Genomic DNA, 27,101 nt, shown 5'->3' with positions numbered 1-27,101 from the left:
TTCCCCAGAGTGGGCAAAGCATCCAAGACTTGATTTCCTTGGGGAAACAAGACCCAGAAGTCAAGTTCAGGAGTACTATCTTCATGTGGCTGAAGGTTATTTCTGTGCCTCACGTGTTCCATTTGACCTTGGGATAGATCTGCAGGTAAATCTCAGAGACATGCAAGAGGTAGGATTCTCACAGAACTCTGCAGAGCAGGGTGGGCTCCGTCTCCAGTTATTCAGTTTGAATGTCCCATATGTTACCTACAAAGACAACAGCAAAGACAGCCCCAGAATGACATGGTCAGTTGAGCTTTATAACATCCAGGCTATTCTAGGTGTAAAATGTTGGCAATGAAGAATTGCAGTTCTCAACCATGTGGCTATACACTAGAAACCCAGGGAGAGACTTTAAACCCAAATCCTTAGGCCAAATCCCAGACCACTAAGTCAGGGTATCAGGAATACAGTGCAGGCAACCCTCAGCAACTCCATTGAGCAGCACAAATTGAGTAGTTCAGAGCCACAAAAGGGCTGGGTAGAAGCTCGCAGGATGCTGATTCACTGTGGGGTGAGAAAGAGGGATTCCCATGCCCAGCAACTGAGTTCCCATGTTTGTAAGGCAGAGAGGAGTAATGAAGGGTAGAAATGCAGACTGTATTTGAATCATGAGAGAAAAGAATTGGGGGGGAGGGACTCTCAGACACAGGAGGTTGCAACAAAAAGTGAATTTTAGGCAGTTAATTGTCCTAGGTAGTTAACTAGCAGAGGCCTTCTAGAAATCAATTATGAGTAGGCAAATGGCTCTTTGATGTTTATTTTCAGCAAATTTCTCTGTGTTTGGCACCAGCAATTGAAATCCTCTGCTGTCAGTCCTGCAAGCGTCAGGTGCTAGGCCCTTAGCTCCATAAGCGTCTCTGAGCTGTGGACTTCGCCCTTGCTCCTTGATCCACCCATCAATCCTCATGACAGATGGAGCTTAGGGACCTGGTTTGGCCATCCTTGTCTCAGACTTACAAGGTGCCCTTCCTGTGTTTAATGACCACCACTGTCTTTTCCCACAGTGAACACAGTGGGGCAGAAAAAAACCCATGTCTAGAATATTTAGGTGTTCCTCTGCCCTTCCAGGCCCAGGTCACCAGTCAGCGATGAAGAATGCTGTTTTCTCTGTCTATGGTCCCCTGAAAAGTCATGAACCTAGACAGCGTATTTCTAGATCCCCATCTTTAGTACCTATCCAGGGGACTTCTCATATGCTCTTGACCAGCTCTTGACCAGCCTAGGCCTTTCAGAAAACAGATGGCCATATCGCATAACAACACATGAGAACCTTGCTGGATCCTTGAACAATTAATAGCTGAGCTCTTGCTGTATCCCACATTCTGTAGGGGACAAAGAGATATAGGATGACACCCAAATCTGTTCCTGAAGCATTCTGAATGAGAGAGAGTCCTGAGAAATAAAGACCTATGATTCCAACTAGAAATCACAATATGAGTAGGTAGGCATTATAGGTACAGCTGGGAAAGGACTCCCATGTCTACAGAGAAGGCCACGCGGAGACTGTCTGATTGTAGGGTGGATAAACAGTCACTTCTGATGTCATTTGCTATATTAGGAGCTCAGGGTGGTAAGTACACAGTGTAAGGCACTGGACTCTCTAAGGTGGAAGGAAACAGAGCACTGGTCCTCTCTTCCTGTCACACCTTCGGCTTTGTTCCACTTTATTATTGGGGAAGGGGATGAATTAACTCATGGCATGTATGGAGACCAGAGGATACTTCCCTCCTTTCACCTCTTTACATGGTTTTCAAGTTGTCAGACTTGCAAGACAAGCTCTTTTACCTACCGAGCCGTTTTGCTAGCTCATATAACTTCAGTTTTAAGTTTAGGCCTGTGCTTCAGCTGATATTCAGGTGGAAAACCTTGCCCCCATGGGGATGAGGTTGACCATCCAAGGACTAGCTCTGATCCATACACTGTATGCCCAGATTTGCCCTTAGGGGATAAATTTGTGATTCCAAAAGAATAAACAGGAGGCTAAGATTTAGGCTTGGAAAGATTAAAATCACATGGACTGGCCAGGACCTATCCAAGAGAAGGGCCTGTGGTGATGCCTTTTGAGAGGCCATGGGTGGAGCTAGGGCTGTCTTTCCTGGAGGAGGCGGGGCCAGGCGCTTTATAGAGAGCCTGAATGTCATCATCCGGAAAGAGGACTGTGTCCTAAGGACAGTACTAGGACCTACATGAGGCAACTGGTCAAATGGACATTTAGAATGTTCCTAAAAGCATAGAAGTACAGCTTCTCCAAGTGATGGAACAGATTGGCTCTAGTGTGGTCATTGATGCTGAGCACTGGTTCATGATTCTGGAAGAAATGCATACGCACCATCTGCCTACAGTGAGTGGGATAGTTGACACCCCACCCTTGCTGGAGCTGAGTTTTCGTCCCAGCCTTTACAGCTATGACCTCATTCAGCTTGCCTAGAGGACTCACAGCCTTCAGCTTCTGTGACACCTTATTGCTCTCCCTGCCAGGTCCTCATTCCCACCACCCGATGCAATTCCCACAAGGAGAGTATCCGGGGCCAGCTGAAGGTCCGAACCCCTGGTATCTACTTGCTTATCTTTGACAACACCTTTTCCAGGTAGGTACCTAAGTTGGTCATGGCATCTCATGGGTCCACCTGTCTCTATGCATCATTGCTCCTGTTCTCTAGCACTGTGGCAGACACTCAAAATCAAGACTTAGTTGTCAAAGTTTTTTGCTAGTGATTCTATAATTAGACTCCTCCGCTGCTTTCACTGCTCATGGTAGGTTTTATAAAGCAGGTCTGTCAGTTGCTTTTTTTGTTGCTGGGATAAAACACCATGATTAAAGGCAACTAAAGGAAGAAGGAGTTTAATTGACTTTTAATTTCAGAGAGTCCATAATGGCAGCAGGCAGCCAGGACAGGAAGTTGACAGGTCACACCTTTATTCACTTGCAGGAAGCAAAGAGGGCAAACTGGAAGTAAGGGAGGCTACAAATTCTCACAGCTCACCCCCAGTGGCATACTTCTGTCAGCAAAGCTTTACCTCCTGAAAATGCTACAACCTCCCTACACAGCATCACCAACCAGAGACCAAGTGATCATATATGTGAGCCTGTGGGGGACATGTGTTATTCAAGCTGCAGCGGTGCACCAACACTTACTGTGTCTTACCGTATACTAACCACTCAAGTCTTAAACTAATATTCCACAGCAGCCATGTTGTATGTCACAGGAGCAGTCTCTGCCGGCTTGAGTTCTCCATTTACTTCAGGCAGTACTGAGGGTCAGCTGAAGGCTCAAGGAGGTCTGATCTCAGGAGTAATCAGCATGAGAATATAAAAAAGATGGTAAGCAGGTGACTAGAAAAGGGAACAGGCAGAACAGACAGACAGACAGCATCTGTCACATGCACAAGTCAAGACATCTGTCCCTAGAGAAGGCTTCTTGTTTCCAGGGAGCCTCTTCACTGAGGTTCTTTCTTGAAATAGACCTGTCTTGGCTGTGGCTGTCTCCCTTCATCACAAGAGTTTGGCTTTTAGCAGAGTAACTTGTTAGGATACTCTAGGCAAAGGTGTTCCCATACCCTACCCCAGCTCCTCAGGTCCTGAGCTCTCAGGCCTGTGGACAGGATTGTCTACCATGCAAGAGACCTTCCCATTTGTCCTGTGTTGCCCTGGATAATAGAACTCTGCCTAAATCTGTAGGACTTTGGAGTGTGCTCAGCCTTCCCAGGGAGCTGACTGTGGTCCCCATCTGGGTGAGCAGCAATAGCAGTAAGGAGCAGGGTTAGGAGAGGATCAGTGTCTATGTAGCCAAGCCCTATTCTTCCTGCTGCAACTCTAGTTAACCATTTCTTTTTCTGTAATGATCCTAGAAGTATCAGTGCCTCACTGAGCCTGGCTGTGGGTCCAGAAAGAGGTGTGACAAGGGCCGCATGCAGCCTCAGGCTCCTGGAAAACCTAGGATAGTGCAATGCTCTGGAAAATGATCTCTGTCTGTGGTACATGGAGATCAGAACTGACACAAATGTCCAGTGTGCTTGACATACATTCTGGTTTCTGCCGTGACCTCCTATGGCACCTAGTCCATCCTCCCATGCAGTCCTGACCACTGGCACCTCAGAGCAGCTAGTGAGGACAAAGACTTACAACCCCACTCTTCACTGAGGCTTAGGAAGCCCATGATGGACAGTACTTGGACCTTCTGAAGGGAAAGAACTTTACTAGACTAGACAGGCAGAAGATGGGGATAGGGAACCAAGGAACACTAAAATGGTCCATGAGTTGCCCAATTCCCAAAAGCTGTTTCTCCGGAGACTTAAGTTCTACATCTATCAAAGCCCAGTCAGTGACATGAGGCCTCAGTCTTCACTAAAACTAACACCTGCATTTTCCATTTTTTTTTTTTTATTTCTTCAGATTTATCTCCAAAAAAGTATTTTACCACCTGACTGTTGACCGGCCTGTGATCTACGATGGAAGTGATTTCCCATAGCATCAGTACCTGAACTTTAAAGCTCTTCATCATCCACAGGAAACACTACTCCTCCTCACCCATCTCATTAAACATATATACCCACACTCACTCACAAAATTTTAAAAATTAAAAATTAGAAACAAAGGAAATACAATCAGCTGTACCCCAGCTCACCAGCTCTGCAACTCTGGCAGAGCCTTGTACTGCACCTTAGAAACTACTCTGCCAAGATTCACAGTGTGCTTGGTTACATGCGGCTGTCACTGTCAGTTCCCAGGGCTCCTAAAGACCAGATATGAGACTCAGCTATCTTCTCACCCAAAGGGACACTTTGCCAAATGTTTGTACTCTAGAAACACCATTGGCCTCACCTGGGATCATAGTTGGTTACAGTCTGCTGTGATATTTTTCAGGCAAAGTGAATCCTTGTGTAGTCCCAGGAGAAGGAGACCACAGGGCCATCACGTGGGAAATGCACCTATCTCTTAATTTATCCATAAGAAGGGGCTGCTTTCTCCTTCTCAGCAATTTTTGGGGCGGGTGCTGAACTGTGCTGTCCTTCTGAGCCCTTGTCTATTTAGGACCTTTGCTCAGCGTGGCCACTCAGCAGCTCTAAATCACACACATCACACACACACAGAAGAACCAACCAGAGGTTTAGGAAAGAGCAGCCACTCAATACCTGAAGGCTTCAGCTCTGCATATGGATGGCAGGAGTAGAAATACAGAGCTCATGTGTCAGCCCATAGCCCATCTTTGTTTGTAAACACCAGAGTTTCTGTCTCATCTGCAGACAGTTGTTTACTTGTGAGTGGAGTCAGTTAAGAACCACTTTCAATACCTGGAGCCTTTCTAAAAAGTCTTTAGTAACGAAGAAGCAATGTAGCAGAAGAACAGGGCATAACTTCCTTTGGGCCTCCATCTGCCTGCCACTCCCTCATGCTCATCAGCTCATATCTGATGCTGCACACAGCCTACTGTTTCCTTTTCTAGGACAGATAGCTTAGATAGCTTTCTGTTCTCTGTGACCCCTTTTTACTCCCACCACCAGTTTGCCTCTGCTGGCAACTTTTTGCCATGTGAGGCTGGCATATGCAGCTGAGTCTTCGAAGACTGACAGGGCTCCTTGTAGGTCTGTATGTGGCCTGAGATTGCTGAAGACCAAATCATCTTACGTTTGAACCTTCCTCTTGCAAATGGAAGACTGAAGCCAGCTTGCTTACTAGGCCAGCAGCATCCAGCACCACCTAGGATCTCATTTTTATTACTTGGCTTTTCCAGGGTATGTTGGAGACACTGGCCAAGCTCATGGCTTTCTGCCGGTGTCACTGCCACCATCTGCATCAAGAACAACCATTCACTGAGTTATTGTTGTGTTAGGGGCCTGGGGCTTTCCATCTGACTTAATCCTGAACCTCTGTCACCAGGAGTCCCACGCAGCTCTTGTGAGGCCAGCTCATAACTGAGGTGAGAGGCTTCAGTGCTGACTGCCCAGTACTCCAGTAGGCGCTTACCAACTCTTTGTCTTTGATAGTATATTTATTTTTGTGCTGAATGGACTTTGTACTGTATTATATATTAGTTCACTGTTCATGTTCCAGCTCACAGTTCACGCTCCTTAGCACTAGGTTACTAGAGAACATTTGGCCCCGTGTATGTGTGCCTTTCATATGTAACTTTATTATTTTAAGTAGTTCATTGGAGTAACTTTTAAAAATGCAAATGACAATGGAAGAGTCACTGAGAAAGATGGTGGCCCAGCTGGACTTAATTATACTACAAATCATAAGGAAACATCCTTGAGACCCTGGGTTATTCTTTTTCTAAGGACAGCTCCTCCTGTAATGACTCAGCTAGGTTATGAGGAATCATAACAGCCATGGTAGTAGTGTTGCCAGCTGCCTGTTTACCAGTGACACTGAAGCCACTTCTTGACTTCACCCAGGAAATAGACCAGCTACCCAGACACAGGGAAGTATGTCTGAGGCAGAGATAGGGCCCTCGTGTCTCAGCAGACTTGGAGAGCATTGCTGACTAAGTACCCTAGATTCCAGCTAGCCCTGGGCCAAGAAGGCAAAGGGATTCTCAAGCAGAAATTTGGAACTTAAAATCTCCATACGGTCTGGGAAGTGGAAACGAAGAACCATATATAAATAAAGATGTTATTTCTGAACAGGTTCAGTTGTCCACCAAGTATCAAGCCACTCCTGGCCCAAAAAGAAATCTTGCAGCTCTAGTTTGATATTCATGGAGTTTTGTTTTTAAACTCAGACTCTGTGGTTCTACCTGTGAGAATCCTTTATACTCAGAAAACATTCTTGGCTCAGAGGTTTTGGAAAAGGAGGCAGAGAGGAGCCATCTTTGGTGCTCAGAACCAGGGAATGCAATACAAAGACCATTGAGTGCTGCTCACATTCACATAAACAAACACTACTTGGTAGAAACTTAGCACAATTTCTTCATCTCACTTAATTTCTTCCAACGGAAACAAGAAAGTTAATTCAAAATTTCCTTTTCCCTCTCAAACACCTTTTAAATTTCAGGAGACCTTTCTGATCAAGGGGTGTTTTTAGACCCTTTTGACGTGTGTTTAATCTAGATGCCCTGCTTTTGGTGTCTGCAGTGACACCGAGTCTCTGTGGGAAGGCTTGACGATTGGAATGCACTTTATTTCATTAATCCTCATTTTGTGTGGCCTTATGAGATAATGGGTCAGGGAACCCATCTCATTCTTATCTGCCAAAGAGTTGCTCAGAAGCACATCAAACACCAGCACTTGATCTGCACAAAGGATGAAACTTTGGTGTCACTGAATAGTCTCCTTTAACAGTGAGTGCTGTGCCATTTGGAAATGTTTTTTAACCTCAGGTTTCAAATAAAGCAAACACTATGGCATTTGGAGTAACATTGTCTTTCATTCCTCTGACAAGAATAAATCATTAAATGAGTGACAGAACTACCCTGTAGGAAGCAGAACATCTTACAGGAGCCCTGCAGAAGAGAGGGTAAGTAGCGGGCCTGTTCTGGCATTCCATATTCCCTTGTCCTCTTGGGGATGGGGGTGGGCGGGGCGGCGGAGGTGGTATTGAGACTAAGCCTGCAATTCCTTCCACCTACCCTCCTCTGCCATTCATACGGCTCCAGCTCCTCTCTAATGGTTACAGAGTGCTCAAAGAACAAACTTTAACCTGCCAAAATAATGAAGTAAAAAAGGCCACTGATAGCTTTAAGCTCGTTATCAGTGAGAACAGCACTCCCACCAGTGTGTGCACCGCCTTTGCTCAGCAGCAAGGGGGGCTATCAACAGGCCAAGAGAGTGAGAGCTTCTCTCTCCTGCACTGTCCTGAACTGGTGCTCAGTACCTGAGTTCTTGAGATGACCAGAGCCCCCATCTCTTGAGTATCCCATGCCTCAAAGAACACCCCGGGCACCTGTCCCAGCCCGTTCCTCCAGTCTTCCCCTACCCTAGATTTCCTCATGGTTGCTACTTAAATCATTCACATTTTCTATGACTCTTTGGTTTTTCCCTTGAGGGCAAGGAACTCTGTCACATTCATCTTTATTGTCCCCCACCATATGAAGCAATAAGCTCCCAAAAAAGGGGACTAAATAAAAAATACTGCACCAATGAAGATCCTAGTCAGTCCCAATGCCTTAGGTTAGCAAAATGGTTTTCAACGATCACACTGGCCAACCAGCTCTACTAAAGACAACTCCTAAAGAAAGGCTGTGGGCAGAGTCGTGGGGAAAATGAGCATAGCACTGTCACTGTGTGTGTGTGTGTGTGTGTGTGTGTGTGTGTGTGTGTGTGTGTAAGAGAGAGATGATAGGGTCTCACTGTATAACCAAAGTTGGCCTCAAACTCTCAGGTGCTGGGATGTAGTTATATGCCACCACACCTGGGTTCACCTGAAACTCTTACATGGAAGATGCCTTCAAAACACACTTCTAACTAGTAACTGGGTGAAGTGGAAAGCAGGCTTATCTAAGTGCCTCAAATGAAACAGTAGAGAGATGTCTTGGTTAATAAGACAGTGGCATGGACTCCTGGGTGGGCACTAGAACATGTACTGTAACACCCAAGACACCCAGTCTTGCATGCTGTGTCTGGGATGTTCCGGTCAGAATGCTCATCCAATCCACTACATGGCTAAGTAACTACAGTGGCCAGAGTTTTGCCAATTAAATTATTCAGTAGTTGTCTTTCTGTGCTCAGTTCTTTCCAGTTGTCATAGTGCCCTCCAGGCTCATCCAAGTTACCACAACTAGTTGGAGTTCACCCTTTTTATTTCATTATGTAAATTTACCACATTTTCTGTATCCATTCATGTGTTCTTGGATAACTAAGGCTGAGTGTGTATCTTAGCTATTATGAATCCTGCTTCAGTAAATACAGGAGGGAAGATAACTCTTTCAAATGGTAATTTCAGCTCCTTTAGATACATATCTAGTTAGGTTATTAGAACTAATATGTTAATCAGTTGAAGTGGCAGTACTTTTAAGAAAAACTCAGCATATGAGGCTAAAGAGATGACTCAGTGATAAAAAGCACTTGCTGTTCTTTCAGAGGACACAGGTTCAATTCCCAGCACTGATGGTTGCTCAACTATCTACAGATCTGGTTCCAGGGAATCCAATGTCCTCTTCTGACCTCTATGAATATCTTACACACACAGGGTACATACACGCATGCAGACAATCGCATCCTTAAATATATATTTTTTTTTCTTAAAGCAACATAAAAATCAATATTCCTGTGGGTAGTGGCACATGCTTTTAATCCCTTTAATTGGGAGGCAGAGACAGGTAGATCTCCATAAATTTAAGGCCAGCCAGAACTATGTCATGAGAACCTGTCTTTTAAAAGAAAGTAGTATTTTTATGTGTAAATAATTATCTGAAAACAAAATCAAGAAACTAAATCTTTCTACACTAATTACCCAACAAAAGAGTCTGGTGTGGGATAATTGTCTGTATTCTGTCGATCATATTTTAAATAAATGCTGATTGGTCAGTAGCCAGGCAGGAAGTAGAGGCAGGGCAACAAGAACAGGGGAATTATGGAAAGAGGAAAGCTTTGTCTGCAGTCCTGACCCTACCACAGCTGTAGGTATAACCTGACTTCCCAACAACTTAAGATACCTTTTACTCCAGAGCTGTAACACTTGCTAGTATAGCCTATCTTCCTAACAAGTTAAAATACCTTTCACTCTGAAACTAACACCTGCAAATAAAAGGGTGTTACATGTTCATAAATGGGAGAATGGCTATTGTTGAAATACTACCCAAAGGTATCCCAATGTGATCCCAGTTCCAGTGTCAGTTACTCCGTAGAAACAGAAAGCAGTCTTAAGTGTGTAAGGAACTGTAAAAGAGTGCATATATCCACAACAGAGTATACAGAACAAAGCTGGAGTCATCACACTATCCAACTTCAAAGCCTGCTTCAAGCAGCACTCACTCTATGTGTATCTGCAGACCCAGCCACTTAAGGTGCTAAGGTAAAAGGATCACTTGAGTCCAGGAGTTTGGGAACAACCTAGACAACATAACAAGACATCTTCTCTTAACCAAAACACAAACAAAAGTAACCAAACAGCATGATACTAATGTGAAAAGCATAGATACAGTGGCACAGAGTAGAGAACCTAGAAATAAACCAGGACATTTACAGCCAAATGGTTTTCAACAAAATTTGTTCTGAACTGTAAACTGTGTTTACAAATTGAGGAAAGGACAATGTCTTCAATAAAAAGTTCCAGGAAACCTGGATAGTGACCTGTAGAAGAAGGGAAATGTCCACTTCCTAGAAGATCATCCTCCAGGAATGCAGGGCTCAAGGGGAATCACGGAGGAGTTGGCATACTACAACTCTTTAATCTGAGGGGTAAGGGGAAAAGACTCTCTCTCTCTCTCTCTCTCTCTCTCTCTCTCTCTCTCTCTCTCTCTCTCTCTCTCTCTCTCTCTCTCTCTGGTTTCCCTCAGACCTTTTCTTTATTCTTCTTTTGCATTCTCTATTTACTTTCCTGGTGATTTCCTTCTCTTGTTCTAGATTTTTTTCTTCTAACTCTATCTGCTGTGGGATGATGCTTTTACATACTGTAAAGATTTGTCACTCGTATTAGTTTAATAAAACACTGATTTTCAGTAGCCAGGCAAGAAGTATAGGTGGGGACACCAGACTAAGAAAATTCTGGGAAGAGGAAATACAGAAACATAATCACCAGCCAGATGCAGAGCAAGATGAGAATGCCTCACTAAGAAAAGGTACCAAGCCATGTGGCTAAACATAAACAAGAATTATGGGTTAATTTAAGCTGGAAAAGCTAGTTAATAATCCTGAGCTAATATGTCAAATAGTATGTAATAAATATAAGCCTCTGTGTGTTTCCTTGGGACTGAATGACTGCCGGACCAGGTGGAACAGAAACTTATATCAACATCTATCTTTACTTTTGATGTTTTCCTTCTTACTTAAAGGAATCATAAACCTAATTTTTTATACATGAAAAATAATCAGCTCTACTTTAAATCTTAAGGGTGCATACCCACTCATCAATAGTGTTTTATATCAGGAGAATGAGGATAGAAATGGGTATAAATTAATCATCGTCTTTGGTCATCAGCCAATCCTAGCAAGAAAAGTATGTCAGCTAATGATAATTGGACTAGATTGTTCTTGTTCCCTGACAACAAGTTCCTCATTCAACCATGTGCCTTCGTAAAATTTTAGATTATCTTCTCGGGTTTTTCACCTCACAACTATTTGACAAAAGCATCTTAGTCTAACTTTATTTTCAAAACTGTGTTTCAGCTATAGAGCACTCCAAAACCTGTGGGTTTATCTCCCAGCGTTAAGATGTAAATAATCTAAGCTAGCTGGGGTACTGGAACTCAATTGGTTTCCTTCACTATTAACCTAAGTCACAGTCTGTACAGCTTCTCAATAGAAACTCATGTGTTCTGGTTGTGTGACACTTCTATTTTTTATCTTCTGCAGCCTCTGCTTTATCAGAGACAGGGTAACATTTTACCCTACCTTTACCTTTGTTAACTTTTCCACTAAACTAACCTCTATCATAATCCCCTAGTATTTTCATTAAAAACCCTTAATCATCAAAATCCTATTTAAACTAACACTATTATTCTATAAAATTCTTGTTTCAGTTAAACATTACATCTTAGGAGGAAATCATCTTCACAATAATCCACAGGTAAAAATACCCAGTAGAACAGGATATTTCTATGAGATAAACACACTACATTACACACCCATTTACACCATGCCAGATGTCAGAGAGAGTTGGTAGTGGCAAACATGTAAAGGCACAGCAGAAGCAAAAGGCATTCTGGAGTGATCTTGGGGCCTTGCCTATCAAAGAGTCACTCATCAGGTATTTCCTGATAGGCTAACACCTCAAACCTCAGTTGCCACCTGCTGCTCCTCTGACATGACCACTGCCAAGAAACATCTCTCACCATACACAAAATCAGTTTGAAATGAAATAAGGACTTAAATGAAAGACCCAGCTATTAATCTCTCCATGCATTCCCAAGGGGCGTCACCTACTCAGTAAGCTTGAGAGCATGAAGCAACCCAGGAAGAGCTTTGGAAGAAGCCATAGTCTAGCTAGGGTTCCTGCTCTTTTGCTTCTGGAATGGTTCACATGGGGTCACCCTGTTCTTCTGATTCAGGTCTGTATGATAAGAGAGCTTCACCCCATTTGATGGTAAACTGTAAATGACCATAAGAGCTAAACTTGAATTCCCAGGGTGGAGAAAGAAGAATTTCCACAAGGTCAACTATCACAAAGGCATAAATTGAACTTCTGGTACTCACTGTGTCTTGGGATAAGTGATCCGGCCATTATGTCATGAAATGTGAGAGCTATTATTACTTTAGTTTAAAAAAAACAGCACCTACCAGCCCCCATTCCTTGCTTCTGCCTCTTTCTTGGCATTAGCAGATAAACAGTTGGGGAACACAAGTATTGAAGTTAATAAGTAAGTTAGCATGTGGTAATTTTAAAATACGTCCATTATTTCTCATAGTATTGGGAGGTTCTTTGGAGGTTCTGGGGAGTAGGAGGGGGGAACCAGAGGCAGGGAATTGTCAAGTCTTATCCATCTGTGAACCTTGTGAACTGCAATAATGACAAGATGTTTCTATAAATGCAGTGGTGGCATTTATATTATATTTATATTGGGTGTAACCAACTGCTTTCCGATAGGATTTAAGGCCCACTCCACAAGAAGAAGCATATGTCTGCTCCTATAAGTCTAGCCAAGGACCCATATTTTATATGAGCTTCCATATTAGGAGCTCACTGGCCTCAGGGTGAGCCTATTACTATTATTCTGCTAAACTGACAGTTTCAAACTGGCCTCTAAATTCCTATCTCTCTACCCATGGACTGGTACAGCTCTCAGACCTATCAGAAAAATTTTCTTTGTGGAGTGGATGGTGGTTAATGCATAAACAACTGATCAAAATACAGAGTATCAGTGTAGTGCTCTGCTATAAACAGGTATCTATGTCATCCCCTCCCCCCAAGGCTCAGGGATCATCTCAGAAGAGGTAGAGGAAAGACTGTAAGAGTCAGAGATTGCAGAGAACCAAAGCAAAACAGTGTCTTCAGGACATGACAGAACCACTGTGTTCATGAACTCATGGCAACCGTGATTACCTGTACCAGACTGCACAGATCAACCGAGCAACACTCTAGCATAGGGTGGGAAAGGATTCATGACTTAGGACCCCACCCCATCTAAGAAGCTGGGCAATTGGTGACTTCTGGGGGAGGGGAAATCTCCTTTCTTTAAGGATGTGGCTCCTAGTTTGTCAGTAATGTCAAGTGGGTGACTGCACACCTAGGAATAAATGGGCAGCACAAATTGGACTTAGTGGTTTATTTTAAAAAAGACAATATGAAACTGGGGTGGGTTTAGAGGTGGCAATGGATCTGGGAGGAGTTGGAGGAGTAGAGATGATGTGCTCAAAATATGTTATATGAAATTCCCAAAGAATTAATTTTAAAAAATTAAGAAACATGGCCATAATGTTGTGTTGCTTGACACACTTTCCTTAAGAGGTTCTTCCCTTCCCATACCTCAGGTGACCATACCTCCAGCCTTTGACTATAGCTGCATGAGAGACCCCAAGCTAGATCCATGCAAGTGCATCCTTTCCAAATTCCTTACCTACAAGACACTAAGTCAATGGAAAAGCTGTTGTTTATGCTACTAAATTTAACACAACAATAACTGAGACTTCTGGCATAGATTTTTCTGCATGTTCTTTCCACAGCCTTGTGTCTTGTTCATATGCACCTCAACCAACCACAATCTTCTTTGATTATGCATCAGTGCAGTTGGTTTGATTGTATTAATAATACACTCCGAGTCACCAATGTTTGGGTGTATTAAGGAAAGAAATCAAAGCACTTCCCCTTGGTGTCATTTAACCAAGATCAGGCTCAGATTTCAGTTCTCTACTTTGTTCTCCCTTTGTCTCCTGTCTCTGCTATATGAGTCTGAATCTGTGCCTGCCTGAAGACTCTGAAGACTATCTTTTGAATCTCTCTCTCTCTCTCTCTCTCTCTCTCTCTCTCTCTCTCTCTCTCTCTCTCTCTCTCTCTCTCTCTCTCTCATGTGTGGGTAGGTGAGTGTTGTGTCTCTCTCTGTCCCCAATAAAGGATTTCGCTCTGTATTTATTGAACAGAAAGCATCATCTGGAGAAGTAATACTTTAAAGTAATACTTTACAGAAATTTTTAACAGAATTTTATGAGGGATTAAGTTATAGACTTCAACTGGCCCAGATAACAAACAGTATACACCAAACATCATTGTTTAACAGTTCATATATTGTGTTCAGAATTTATGGTGGATGTTCATTTTATAAGATTGCTTTCCACCTCTGTTTTTGTTGTTTTCAGCAAATGATTATTATTACAAACATGCAAACATACATGCATTACTCGGGTGAGGGGCATAGAATACATAACTTGAGATTATAGCTCTGCATTATGTTGTAAAAGTTGGTTACATGGGCAATCCAAGACAAGCAAAGGCTTACCACAATCTCACCCTTTACAATAATTGTATTTCTATTTGATATTTAACTGCTCACAATTATAATAATGAGAAAGCATAAAATAAATAGCAAGTGGTGAATATTTTTAAATATACATTATAAAGCACTTTTCCAGGATATGCAATGATGTTTTTCCAATGTGAGAAATTTGGTAAGTAGTTAAAAACATAGGTGGAAAGTGAAATATAATACATGTTCTTTCTCAATCTCGCTAAAGCTAAATTTTTCGTAAACTGTTGGCACTAAAGAGTATGGAAAGGGGAGGAAGTAGGGAGGCGGACACCCTTCTGGAAGCCTCAGAAGGAAAGGATATGTTATTGACAGGACATGGGAGAACCTGCAGCAAATGCTTCTACCCTGAAAAAGTTCCAACAGAGCCAATGCTAGGTCTCCACCACCCAAATATATTCTCAGGCTTAGTCTGTGAGAGCCGTTTTGCCACCTCAGGGAACAGGCTAGATCCCTTCCTAGACAGAGCCTACAGGTAGGTTAGGACATGGCACCTCCAGCCAGACACAGAAGTAGAGTGGGAGCAACAGACTCTAATTGATGTTATGATGTGGTCATATGTACCTGGACTGACCAACTTGTCTTACAAATGGCTCCAAAATAGGAAAAAATGGTTATCCTTGCTTCACAACAGACTAAGGAGATTAGAAAGGCATTCAACCTCAGATTGTTTGGGTGTATTCTAGATCTAAAAATCTGTAAGTAATGAGATGTACAAACACAGTCTTCCCACGAATAGGACTAAAGAGAAAAGATCCCAAGGTGGAAAAGGTCACTAAACCCTGCTTTTGTGGACTATGGCAGCAGCCAGTGCTCTGTCACCTCTGGAGAGTAGTAGCGTCGAATCTGGAGTGACAGAAATGTGGAGCATTGAAGAAGCTCCACCTCCAGAACAGAGCTTCACTGATGGCGTGGGCACGGCTGAGGGGTCTTCATTGCCAGTCAAGTATCCTCCTCAGAGCTGCAGTTACTCCAGCCAAAACACAGCTAGTGCCCTGCTGGTGTGGTCAGTTTTGAAGACTTTGGCATATCCTGACTGAGCATGATCAAGCTGGTTAGGCTCATCCTAGTTTGTTTTTACTTTGTTTTGTTTTTTTCTCATTTTCTTATGATTTGTTTTCTCTGTAGTCTCATCAGTCGGGCGACTATGTTGTCTGTGTCTATATATCTCATCATTCCCAAAAGGACCATCTGTCTCATTGAGAACTTCTTTCAGAGGGAGAGAGCCCCTGAGGTTGTCTCCAATAGCATGGAAGAAAGCTTCAAGCTACCCTCTCTCCTCGTGAATGAAACCCACTGGGCCTGGCTAATGCATCCCAAGTTCTTTAGGGTCTTCATGAGATCCCTGCGGAATCTCTCACCCACAAAAACATACAGAACTGGGTTCAGGCAACTGTGGAAGAAAGCAATGGTCTGAGTGACCTGGAAGAGGATGTCAATGTTGGTGGAAATATCACAGCTGGAGATGAACATGGCATAGGCGTCAACAGCCTGCACTACAAGAATGCAGTTGTAGGGGAACTGAGTCATAATGAAGACAGTGAGGACAGTGATGGTCACCTTTAGGGCTTTGTGCTTGGATGACTTTTTGGCCTGTACCAGGGTGTGAATGATGATAGTGTAACAGAAAGCCATGACCATGAAGGGGAGGAGAAACCCCAAGGTGACCTTCAGGATCAAAACAACTGATTTCAGCTTGGCATTCTTATCCTTAGGGTAGACCATGGTACATATGTCAATGCCAGATTCCCTACTGGTTTGGCTGTACAGGATTTCTGGGATACAGAGCACAGCTGCCATTACCCAGATGGTAATGCAGATTATCTTGCTGTACAGAAGCCTTTTCTGCCTCCAGATCTGAGCCTTCATGGCCTGTACAATGGCAATGTATCTGTCCACACTAATACACATGATGAGTAGCACACAGCTATAGAAGTTCATCTTGTACATGCTGTTTACAACCTTGCACAGGAAGGTCTGGAATGTCCACTGGCCAGTAGCAGCAATCGCCCAAAAGGGAAGAGTGGCAAGAAAGAGGAGATCAGCAATTGCCAAGTTCAAAAGGAACATGTCAGTCATGGTCTTCACTCTTGTGCAATACCAGTAGACAAGGATGACCAGGCTATTGCCCAGGGTGCCCACAATGAACACAAGCCAGTACAGAGGTGGAAGGAAATGGCTTGCAAACTGCCTGACATTGTTTTTCTCACAGAAGAGGTCACCGGCAGCAGTGAAATCCGTGAATTCGTCTATGGAAGTAGTGGAGTCATAGCTGTAGTCACCGAATATGCCAGGAATAGGGTTCTGTAAAGAATATAGAACGCATTCAATCAAGGATAACTTTTTTTTTCTAGTCTGATGGTACTTAGAATAACAAGATCCAATGCCAATTACCCAAGCTCTGTCATAAAGCAAATTTAGTGTATGTGTTAGAAGAAAGACTGTTATGATTTCATTTGGTTTGAGTGTGTAAGGGTTATGGAATACTGGTCACTGTCTTGGTTTGAGGTGGGGCCTACTGTTGGTTATGTAATGGGGCACTACCATGGAAGACATTTGTAGCTACAAATATTCCCCATCCCGCTGGTTCCCCTGGACTGGTTTCTCTCCACCCACCTGGTCCCACTCAGTAGCTCCTGCAGCCGCTTATGAAATAACCATTCTGAGGCTTAATATTAATTATATCCTCTTTGGCCTATTAGCTCAAGATTCTTATTAGCTAACTCTAACATCTTAAATTAACCCATTTCTATTATTTTATGTTTTACCATGAGGCTCGTTGTTTGCTACCTCTTGCTTCTTGGGCAACTACATGGCATCTGCCTGATTTCTCCTCCTTTCCTCTATTTCTGCTTAGATTTCCTGCCTTGCTATATTCTGCCCTGCCATAGGCCAAGGCAGCTTTTTTATTAACCAATGGTAATAAAACATATTCACAGCATGCAGAGGAGAATCCCACATCAGACATTAATGAGTTCTCTTTGGACCCAAGTTCCTGCAATAGCAGGTTGTCATGAAAGAGGGGGATCCTTGCCCTTCAATCTCTCTGATTTCCTGTCTTGACATAGGACTGTGTATTTCTTCTTTTATGTTGCTTTTCTACCATGTTGTGATATAACCAGGAGACCTGCACCAGAGGTTGACCAGATGAGGCTATGCAATCTGGGGAGACCTTCAGCCTCCCAAACTGTAAACTGTAGAAAAGTTTCTTTATACATAACCCAATGTAAGGTGTTTTGTTAAAACGATAGAAATTAGCCGGGCAGTGATGGCACAGGCAGGGTGGTGGTGGCTCACACCCTTAATCCTTGCACTTGGGAGACAGAGGCAGGCAGATCTCTGCGTTTGAGGCCAGCCTGGTCTACAGATCTAGTTCCAGGACAGCTAGGGTTGTTACACAGAGAAACCCTGTCTCAAAAAACCAAAATGGTAGGGCAGTGGTGGCACAGGCCTTCAATCCCAGCACTCAGGAGGCAGAGGCAGGCGGATCTCTGTGAGTTCAAGTCCAGCCTGGTCTACAAGAGCTAGTTCCAGGACAGGCTCCAAAGCTACAGGGAAACCCTGTCTTGAAAAAACAGAAAAAGAAAAAAGAAAAACCAAAATGATAATAGTAATAATAATAAAACAATAGATAAATCAATAGAAATTGGCCCATGAAAGAAATGTTTATTTAATAAATATCTACTACCCATCTGTAAGGTGGTTACTGTGCTGTTAAAGGTTAACTAGTCTGGTTTCTACTTTCATAGAACTTAATTTATTCATGAAGCATACTTTCATAGAACTTAATTTATTCATGAAGCATACAGAGAAGCAATGAACACTTGTCGTGTGGATGACAAGTATTCTGGTTTGATGGGAAAGAGAACTTTGGGACCACAAATGGGCACTGTTGGGAATATTATGTTACTTTTGTTTATGTTACATTTGTTTAATTCTGTAAAGCTGTATTACTGTGCCTGTATAAAACACCTGATGGTCTAATAAAGAGATAAATGCCAAGTAGCAAGGCAGGAGAGAGAAATGGGCAGGGCTGACAGGGAGAGAGGATAATCAGAAGGGGAAATCTGGGAGAGGGAGGTGGCCAGAGAAGGAGCAGGACATCAAGGGCCAGCCATCCAGCTACACAGCAATCCATGGAGTAAGAAGAGAGAATGGGGAGAGTCCAGAGGCAAAAGGTAAGTGGGATAATGTAAGTTAAAGAAAACTAGTAAGAAACAAGCCAAACTAAAGCCAAATGTTTATAATAAGTTCTGTGTGATTTATTTTGGAGCTGGGTTGCAGGCCCCCTTAAAAGAGCAAAAATATACTACATTAGGGCACTTTACTTGAATTGTGTGAGTGCCTGAGACACAGGACTGTTCTTTCCCCTAACTGTTCAACATCTGCAAATATAAAAAGTCACCAGGAGCTCTTAAACATACTGGAGTCATGGCACCTCTGAGTTTCCTGAGAGCCCCAAAAGTAGACGTGCAGCACAACACTTATCTACACACACACATTTACACATGCATAACACTTATCTGCACACACACATTTACACATGCACATCACTTATCTGCATGCACACACTTGCACATGCACATCAGTTATCTGCACACACATTTGCACATGCACAACACTTATATGCATGCACACATTTGCACATGCACAACACTTATCTGCACACACACATTTGCACATGCACAACACTTATCTGCACACACACATTTGCATATGCACAACACTTATCTACACACACACATTTGCACATGCACAACACTTACCTGCACACACACATTTGCACATGCACATCATTTATCTTCATGCACACATTTATACATGCACAACACTTATCTGCACACACACATTCGCATATGCACATCACTTATCTGCACACACACATTTGCACATGCACATCATGACACTCTCAACTACACACAAAAATGTGAGTGCTGTAATATTTCCAAGAACCCTTGCTAGAAAATTCTTAAAAATTTCAAGATAGTGAGCATTAAGACAAGTATGAAAATACTTTGTTTGTTTAGATTTATTTATTTATTATGTGTACAGCGTTATGCCTGCATGACTTAAGAGGGCACAAGATCTCATTATAAATGGTTTTGAGCCACCATATGGTTGCTGGGAATCGAACTCAGAACCTCTGGAAAAGCAAGCAGTCAGTGCTCTTAACCTCTGAGCCATCTCTCCAGCCCCAAGTATGAATATTCTTAAACATGTGACCCCTGTGTGGCCACAAGGGTTATAGACCCAAGGCTCTGATTCTGACAGGCACACACAGGGCACACATGCACTTGCTCACATTCATAAGCATAAATAGACTCACACTCCTGCTCACATGCACATCTACACACTCATACACACAAGTACACTTGCATAAACGTATCTAGACACATACACTCACATGTGTCACTGTTCTTCCTGTGGGTACCACCGCTAGAGGGGAAAGGGATGAATAAAATCTGGGTGGGCAGAGAGAAGGCATAGGAGAGTACCCGGTCCAAAGCATGGTAACTGTTGCATTGTTGAAGCCCCCACCTCACACCCACATGATCTCACCTCCTTCTAGCCCCGCTTTGGAGCTCCCATTAGGCCTTGTAATTTCAAAGAAACTCTTAGTCACCAGTGTCTTGACCTGAGGGACGTTCTATGCATTTCTTTTATGAGAGGACAATCTCACAGCCTTTCTTTTCCTTGAGAAAATACAATAATTTTTCAAGTCATCTGTCTGTATTGAACTAGACGTAATCTCTATGAGGGTTTTTTTTTTGCTTTGGGTAGTTAATATTAATAAATGTGTAACTACAATTAGTTAATGTACTTAAATATTAATATTGAATAAGAAAATTCCTCTACTTTCTGTTGGCTATGCTTTCTTTGTCTGAATAACTCACATTTGTTTCCGATGGCCAACCAGCTATGCAGTTGTTAAATATTGGAGAATCTCCATATTGCATTTTTGTCTTTGAAAGTCACACTTATCCCAAGTGGATTAATCTGTGAAAAAGTCCTACAGAACTTTTCTGCATTTTAATTGCGTATTGGCACAATGACAGGCTTTTGAGATGCCCTTTAAATTTTTCCTTAGCAATGCTTCATTGACTTATTTGAATATGGAGTAATATCCCTGTGTATGTGAGCATGCATGCATATGCATAAATGTATGTGTGATTCTTATTACTACCAGGACACACTAAATCAGCTGATAAAAAGCAGTAGATAATAGGAGGCTGACGCCGAATTCTGAAGCTCACACCTTACAACAGTATCCGAGGGCTTTCATTTTTCTTCTGTAAAAGGGAAGATAAAAGTTTTACATGTACATAATTGAAACCAAGCCTCCTCAGTGGGGCTAACAAATTTTCCTTCAAAATACCTTGTAGGTTTCCAGGACCTACAGAATGGGGAGGCTCAATTAGGTCATCAACACAATTATTTATAACACACCAATATTTCCTTAGCATTGTCTGGGAATATTTGCAGATATGGTTGCACACACTGCTAATTTGATCCCAGTAAGGTGAGGAGGCAACCTTGATTTTCTCTGTAGAGATCTGGTGCCCTCTTCTGGTGTTCAAGCATGCATACAGGCAGAGCACTGAATACATAATAAATCCTTTTTAAAAAATTAAATAGGTTCTCCCTTGCTTTCTTTTGTGTGAGCTTCAAAACACACACGTGACAAAGCCTATCCTAGACAAAGAGTACAAAACCCCTCAGCTATTAATAAAATCTAAAATTTAAATGTATTGTCTTCACAACATGCTCCTCCCAATGCTAACTCTGTGTTCACAAAGAGAATAGATATCACCAGAAATACCCCACATCCCCACATAGTGATGGGCACTGCTAACAGAGATCTTTCCCTAGAGAATAACACAGGAAATCAGTCCCCATGGTAGATTTCTTCCCACATCCCTATGCAGGGAAAACCAGAGAGGAAGAGTAGGTGTTTCTGAGGCATGACTATACTCACCGTGAGTTCTGTGGGCATCATGGTGAGTCAGATGCCAGCCAGATTCTAGAAAGAAAGGGAAAACATCAGAAAGAAAACAGACTTATAGATGCACTCTGGGAACCAAACACCAAAGGTGGAAATTCAACATTAAACTTGTTCGTATTTGTGAAAAAGTCACACACACACACACACACACACACACACACACACACACACACAAACTCGGTAGAATCTATGTCCCTTTTCAGACTACAGTTGCATATCAGAATATTATTGAATAAAGCTCAGAGTGAAAGTAACAGCTCTGGAGTTACAGCTTACTTCTTTAATAGACTCAGGATTTAATGTTTAACTTCTTTTAACTTAGATAACTATCAAAACTTGCATCTGTGGATGAGGAACCACAGGGGCTCTTAGGTAGTCTCCAGCGCATCTTTACCTGGTAGTTCATTTCCTCCTGTCTCAACTTGTGTAAGGTCTGGGAAAGGCTCCCCCCTACACACCTTATTTTATTGCCTAGGCTTGAGCTAGCAATACCAGGTCATGGGTCCTTAAAGAAGGGTGTCCAGGCACTCAGCTGGAGAGAGAAACCCAGGGTTGTGCAACCAGAGATGGACTCCTTTGTGGAGGAGTCTGTGCCTGGACAGAACCTGCACCCCAACCCTCTGTCAGTACCCCACATCTTGGTGCTAGATCCAGTGTGTTCTGCTGCCTCCCTTCCTGTGGCTTTCCTTTCCACTCTGCCTGTGGATTTCACTATATAAAATGAGGTTCAACCATTCTGAAAGACTGTGTGTGTGTGTACATACATAAGTGTGTGAATACCTATGCCTGAGAAGGTCAGAGGTCATCACTCTCTACCTTTCTTTTTTATTTTTTTAATGCATATGGGTGTTTTGCCTGCATGTATGACTGTGCACCAGATGCGGGCCTAATACCAGATAAGGCCAGAAGAGGGCATCAGATCCCCTAGAACTGGAGTTAAGAATGTTTGTAAACCACCCTGTGAGTTCTAGAGATCAAGCCCAGATCCTCTAACTGCTGAACCATCTCTCCGGCGCTTATCTTTTTCTTTACGTTTTGCCTGTTTATCGGCTGGTTGGTGTTTGGTTTCTTGCTTTATGGTAGGACCTCTCGCTGAACCTGGAGCTCACTGCTTCAGTTTCACCAGATGCCTCTGCAGAGCTGGGGTTATAGACATCACCACCACACTTGGCTTCTGTTGGTGCTGAAGATCCAAATGTGTCCTCACGCTGGCACAGAAAGGACTTTAACAAGAGCCATCTCCCAGCCACTGGAGAACAGTTTGGCAGCTCCGTAAAAAGTCAAACCTATGCTTGCCTTACATCTAACTATGCTACACGTAAATAATTTCCTAAGAAAAACGCAAGTGTGTCCCCTCAGAAGCTTGTACATGAATCCCCAAACGAGTTTTGTTGGTGGCAGCTAAAGGGACCACCAAACTGTTGATGTGGTGATGAATGGGAAAGCTGCCGAAATGTTCACACAGCAGGGAAGGAATGGTCTGCCTCTCCACACAGGAGCTCAAACTGGTCTCAAAATAATTTTATGCTGAGTAATGAAGGTGAATTCAAACGCATACACTGTTTGTTTTCACTTACATAACGTGTCCTAAGCCTTCGGTGGCAAACGCAGATCAGAGATTTCCTGGAAAGAGGCAGTGGAGGAGAGCAAGGGGGCAGACAGGATGCAAAGGTGAATGAGGAAGTTTGAGAGGAGAAAGTTATGGTTGTGATAGTTTCACGGGGGCAGGTAGGGGCACAAGGACTCGTTCTTCACTTCACATGTTTGTGGCTCTTGGTACTAAGACTCAACGAAGTTTCAAGATAAAGAGGAAAATAAGGTGAGGTTTTTTTTTTTTTCAGTAATCAGTCATCTCCATTATCAGCAAGCCCTCCTTCTCAGAAAGTTCATTTTCCTGCCCTTCCCACGGCAGCTCTTCCAAGCACCCTAGTGTTTTGTGCTGTGCTTTGGAAATGAGGGAGCCACACAAACTCAGAGTTTTAAAGTATTAGAGCATAGGGTAGAGGTGGTGGTGCAAGACTGTAACCCCAGCACTTGGGAAAAAGAACAGAATTCTGTCTACCTAGCAAAACCTTGTCTAAAAAAGTAAAATTCTATTACATAGGTAAATGAGTAGATATGCTGAAGATAAACAAATAAATATGCACAGCCTCTTTTGTCTTCTGCATGTTTGAAATTAGCTCTGGAAAAGTTACCCAAAAATGTAGAAGAAAGAATACCTTAGAAATCGACACCCAAGACAGAAGAAAAGAGCCTGGAGTGGGGCTAAATCTGAGTCAGTGTGGTTTTGGCCACCGTCTCACTGAATTTTGCTATACCTGGTAGTAGCCAGGGAAATCCTTATATTGTCTTTAGACATACTGTTTTTTGGTTGGTTTTTTTTTCTTTACCTAGTTAGAGAGATAGTTCAGTGGTGAAAGGTGTATAATGCTCTTACAGAGGACCCGAGTTCAGTTCCCAGCACCCACATGAGGAGCTCACACTAATAACCTCATCACCATCAATAACTGTAGCTCCAGCAGGAGCCACCTGCACATGCACACACTCCCACACAGACACAAACATACCAAAAAATAAATCTTTTAAAATTTTTAAATATTTGACAAATATAAAGAAGTTGAGAGAAAAAAATCAAAATACCCAAACATTTACACCTCCAAATAACTGATATCAACTTATTTTCCTTCCCAGCCTTGTCTCTATTCATGTATGCACTTCTATTTTCTCTCTTTTTCTCTCTATCAAACCAATTATGGCATTTTATCCATCACTAAGTATTCTTCTCCAGCCTCCGAACAAGGTATGGCCCATATGTTACTTAAACACTCACTCTGGGAGTCTGATAATCTGCTTCCTATTTTTGTTTATGATTGCTTTGAAATACTTCTGGATGAATAGAAATGTGACATGCATTTTTTTTCTTTAGAAAAATTATACTCTTTTCTTCCTAAATTTGAGAATAACAAATTCTCCCTGGATTGCATTTCCAGATTATTCTGGGATCAGTGGCTCTTCAGTGTTGATGGGTTTCAGTTCAGTCACACATTCCGGGTGTCATTGGGACATCACTAAGTCCAGTTAAGATGGAAAATTTTAAGCTACAAAGAAAAAAAAAGCAACCTCTGGGGGGGTGAAAATTGCTTTTCTACTAAATGAAGGGTACCCCTAACTAAGCAAATGACTTTGGGAAGCAGAGACAGACCTGGAGACACGAGTCAGAAATCATCCCATATATATTTCTAATACTACTAGCAGCTTATGTCACCTGACTTTCCTTAGTAAGAAGAGTTTGAACAGTGATCACATGACATCTAGGGAAAGTTTCAAAAGGAAGAAGCTGGAAAAGGAATGTGGTTTTGGTTACAGCAAGTTTTAGGGTGATGATCCCGGCACAAGTATGAAGAGATCTTCATAGTACAGGGTGCATAGCTATGGGTATGGGTTTGTATTAGCCTTTAGGAGGGTACACAGTATCAAAATTTATAGGGAGGGACATTTCTGCTCAGCAAATGTTCTCCTAAGATCCTGCCCTGTTCTCTCAATGCTGGAGTATTTTCTTGCAGAACAAAAGTCAGGAAACAAACATATACAGCAGTTGGCACATTGCGATACTCCTACTCCAAAACTACACGCGGCAATTAAAGAGAAAAACAGGTGCTTCAAGCTAATTAAAAAAAGAGGCCATTGAAATTATTAGATTAAAATGTAAAATATATATACAAGAGCTCATACCCTTTGCTGCTGGGTGGAACAAAAACTCTCCTGCATAAGCCCGACCCATGATCACTGGTGAAAATTGAGACTTGATTTTTTTCACTTGTTTTGCAATGCAGTGATGTATTAGAACATTTACCAAGTGTGTGAAGCTATTGTGAAAATAGCTTGCCAGATTTTTTTTCTTTTTGAGACAGGATTTCTCTGTGTAGCTTTGGAATCTGTCCCAGAACTTGCTCTGTAAACCAGGCTAGCCTCGAACTCACAGAGATCTGCCTGCCTCTACTCCCAAGTGCTGGGATTAAAGGCGTGAGCCACCACCACCTGGTTTTATCAGCTTTTTTCTAAAGGAGAGAGAGAAAGAAACAGAAGTAGCAGTCAGCACACCTGCTCCCAAGCTGCTTCAGTGGCTCTACAGGAGCCGTGCCTGCCAGTCCACACCCAGGTGGCACTATTTGGAACTGAAATCCTGCACCAGCTTCTTACGAAAGTTGATCTTTCTTCCATTATAAATCTGCTTCTGGCACATGAGAAATTTGGAGAGAACCAAAAGAGAAAACAAACACAGACCTCCCTAAAGTAGTGAGTGAATACCACAGGCAGTCTTGGAGTTTTAAATTGATTTCTCTTTAATCTTTGTCCAGATAGTTGTCAAATGCATTACTATACAGCCAGTCGTAGAGCTTGCTTTCATTTTCTTCTTGTGCTGAGACGGAGGGAGGAAAGCCCACATATGGCAAAAACACACAGAGAGGTAAGGAACTCAGCTGTCTCCTGGGAGTTGGAAGGCTTCAACCCCCATTGACCTGTCCTTCAGTCTCCTTATGGCCTTCTTGTGGACACTCTAGCAGCTGAGTCTACATGGAGAACTGAACAACAGGGAGAGCACTGGACCAGAAATCATAGTTACTCTGCCTTTGGTTTATCCTTTCTGCCGTTGGGGCTTGGCCACAAGGGACACAGTCTCACAGAGCCTGGATTCCTCATCTGGGAAATGGGAGCAATGACAGTCCTATCTGATCCCAGGGCTTGGTGGACAATCGAGTAGAAGGAGATGCAAACACTCTGGTCGGAACGTGAGTTTTGTGAGAGCTGAGATCACTTTCATCTCACAGTCAAAGGCCAGGTGTGATGGACGCCAGCTGGGCATAAGCAGTGTGATAATTCACACCCTCAAGAAGCCCACTCTCAAGATCAGTGGGTAAGATAAGACTCAAAATGACACAATAGTAATATCCTGAGAGGTTGTAGGAATGAGAAAAAGAGAATTCTGGTTTCAGCACAAGGGAATACCCAGGAGGTCTTCACTGAGGAGGTGACTCTTGCTGACCCTGGAGGTTTGAAGGGCTAGGTCAGGGATAAGGTGAGGAAGCACTGCTCTGTGGCAGGAAAAAAATACATCAACTAAGACATAAAACGTGAAAGCATAATGTTCAGAGGAAAGCTGATCGTTCTACCAATGTGGAAAATGCCTATGAGGTAGGCCAGTCTGAAATCATGCTTACTCAGACATTATTTTCCTATTCTGTTTCCCTTAAGGAACTGACAGAAAAATCAGATGGAGGTGCCTCATCACATCCCACATCCAGTAATTACTGTGAACGCGAGTTACAACCCCAGGTCTATACTTTGACCTTTGTCCTATTTGCTACTCATGAGTTGAATCATCTCTTACATTGTGTGTGTGCGTGCGCATGCGCGCATCGGGAGCTCTCTTCCTTGGGACCTGTAAGATCACGCCTAGAATATAGGCTAGAGTAGACAGAAACTGGAAGAAGAGGACTCTG

General features: G+C 42.8%; 2 protein-coding genes across 6 annotated transcripts in view; one reads left to right on the top strand and one right to left on the bottom strand.

Annotated features, from left to right (window-relative positions):
* Fyco1 (FYVE and coiled-coil domain autophagy adaptor 1) overlaps positions 1-7,398 on the top strand; it is a 66,515-nt gene extending 59,117 nt beyond the window's left edge. For all 5 annotated transcript variants that reach the window (XM_038321468.1, XM_038321466.1, XM_038321469.1 and 2 more), the window contains 2 exons: positions 2,521-2,630; positions 4,436-7,398. In XM_038321468.1, coding sequence (XP_038177396.1) covers positions 2,521-2,630; positions 4,436-4,511 — 186 coding nt within the window. In that variant the 3' untranslated portion in view covers positions 4,512-7,398. The remainder of the gene's footprint in view (positions 1-2,520; positions 2,631-4,435) is intronic.
* Positions 7,399-15,540: 8,142 nt separating this feature from the next.
* Positions 15,541-21,594, bottom strand: Ccr9 (C-C motif chemokine receptor 9). The gene is made up of 2 exons (XM_038324443.1): positions 21,574-21,594; positions 15,541-16,901 (listed from the first exon to the last, which is right to left on the bottom strand). The coding sequence occupies exons 1-2, from the start codon at positions 21,592-21,594 to the stop codon at positions 15,810-15,812; spliced, it is 1,113 nt and encodes a 370-aa protein (XP_038180371.1). The 3' UTR covers positions 15,541-15,809.
* Between the last annotated feature and the right edge of the window lie 5,507 nt (positions 21,595-27,101).

This window comes from Arvicola amphibius, chromosome 3, assembly GCF_903992535.2.
Source record: "Arvicola amphibius chromosome 3, mArvAmp1.2, whole genome shotgun sequence".
Classification (NCBI taxonomy): Eukaryota; Metazoa; Chordata; class Mammalia; order Rodentia; family Cricetidae; genus Arvicola; species Arvicola amphibius.
Note: the sequence above shows the minus strand (reverse complement) of the source record. Positions and strands in the feature narration are given on the sequence as shown.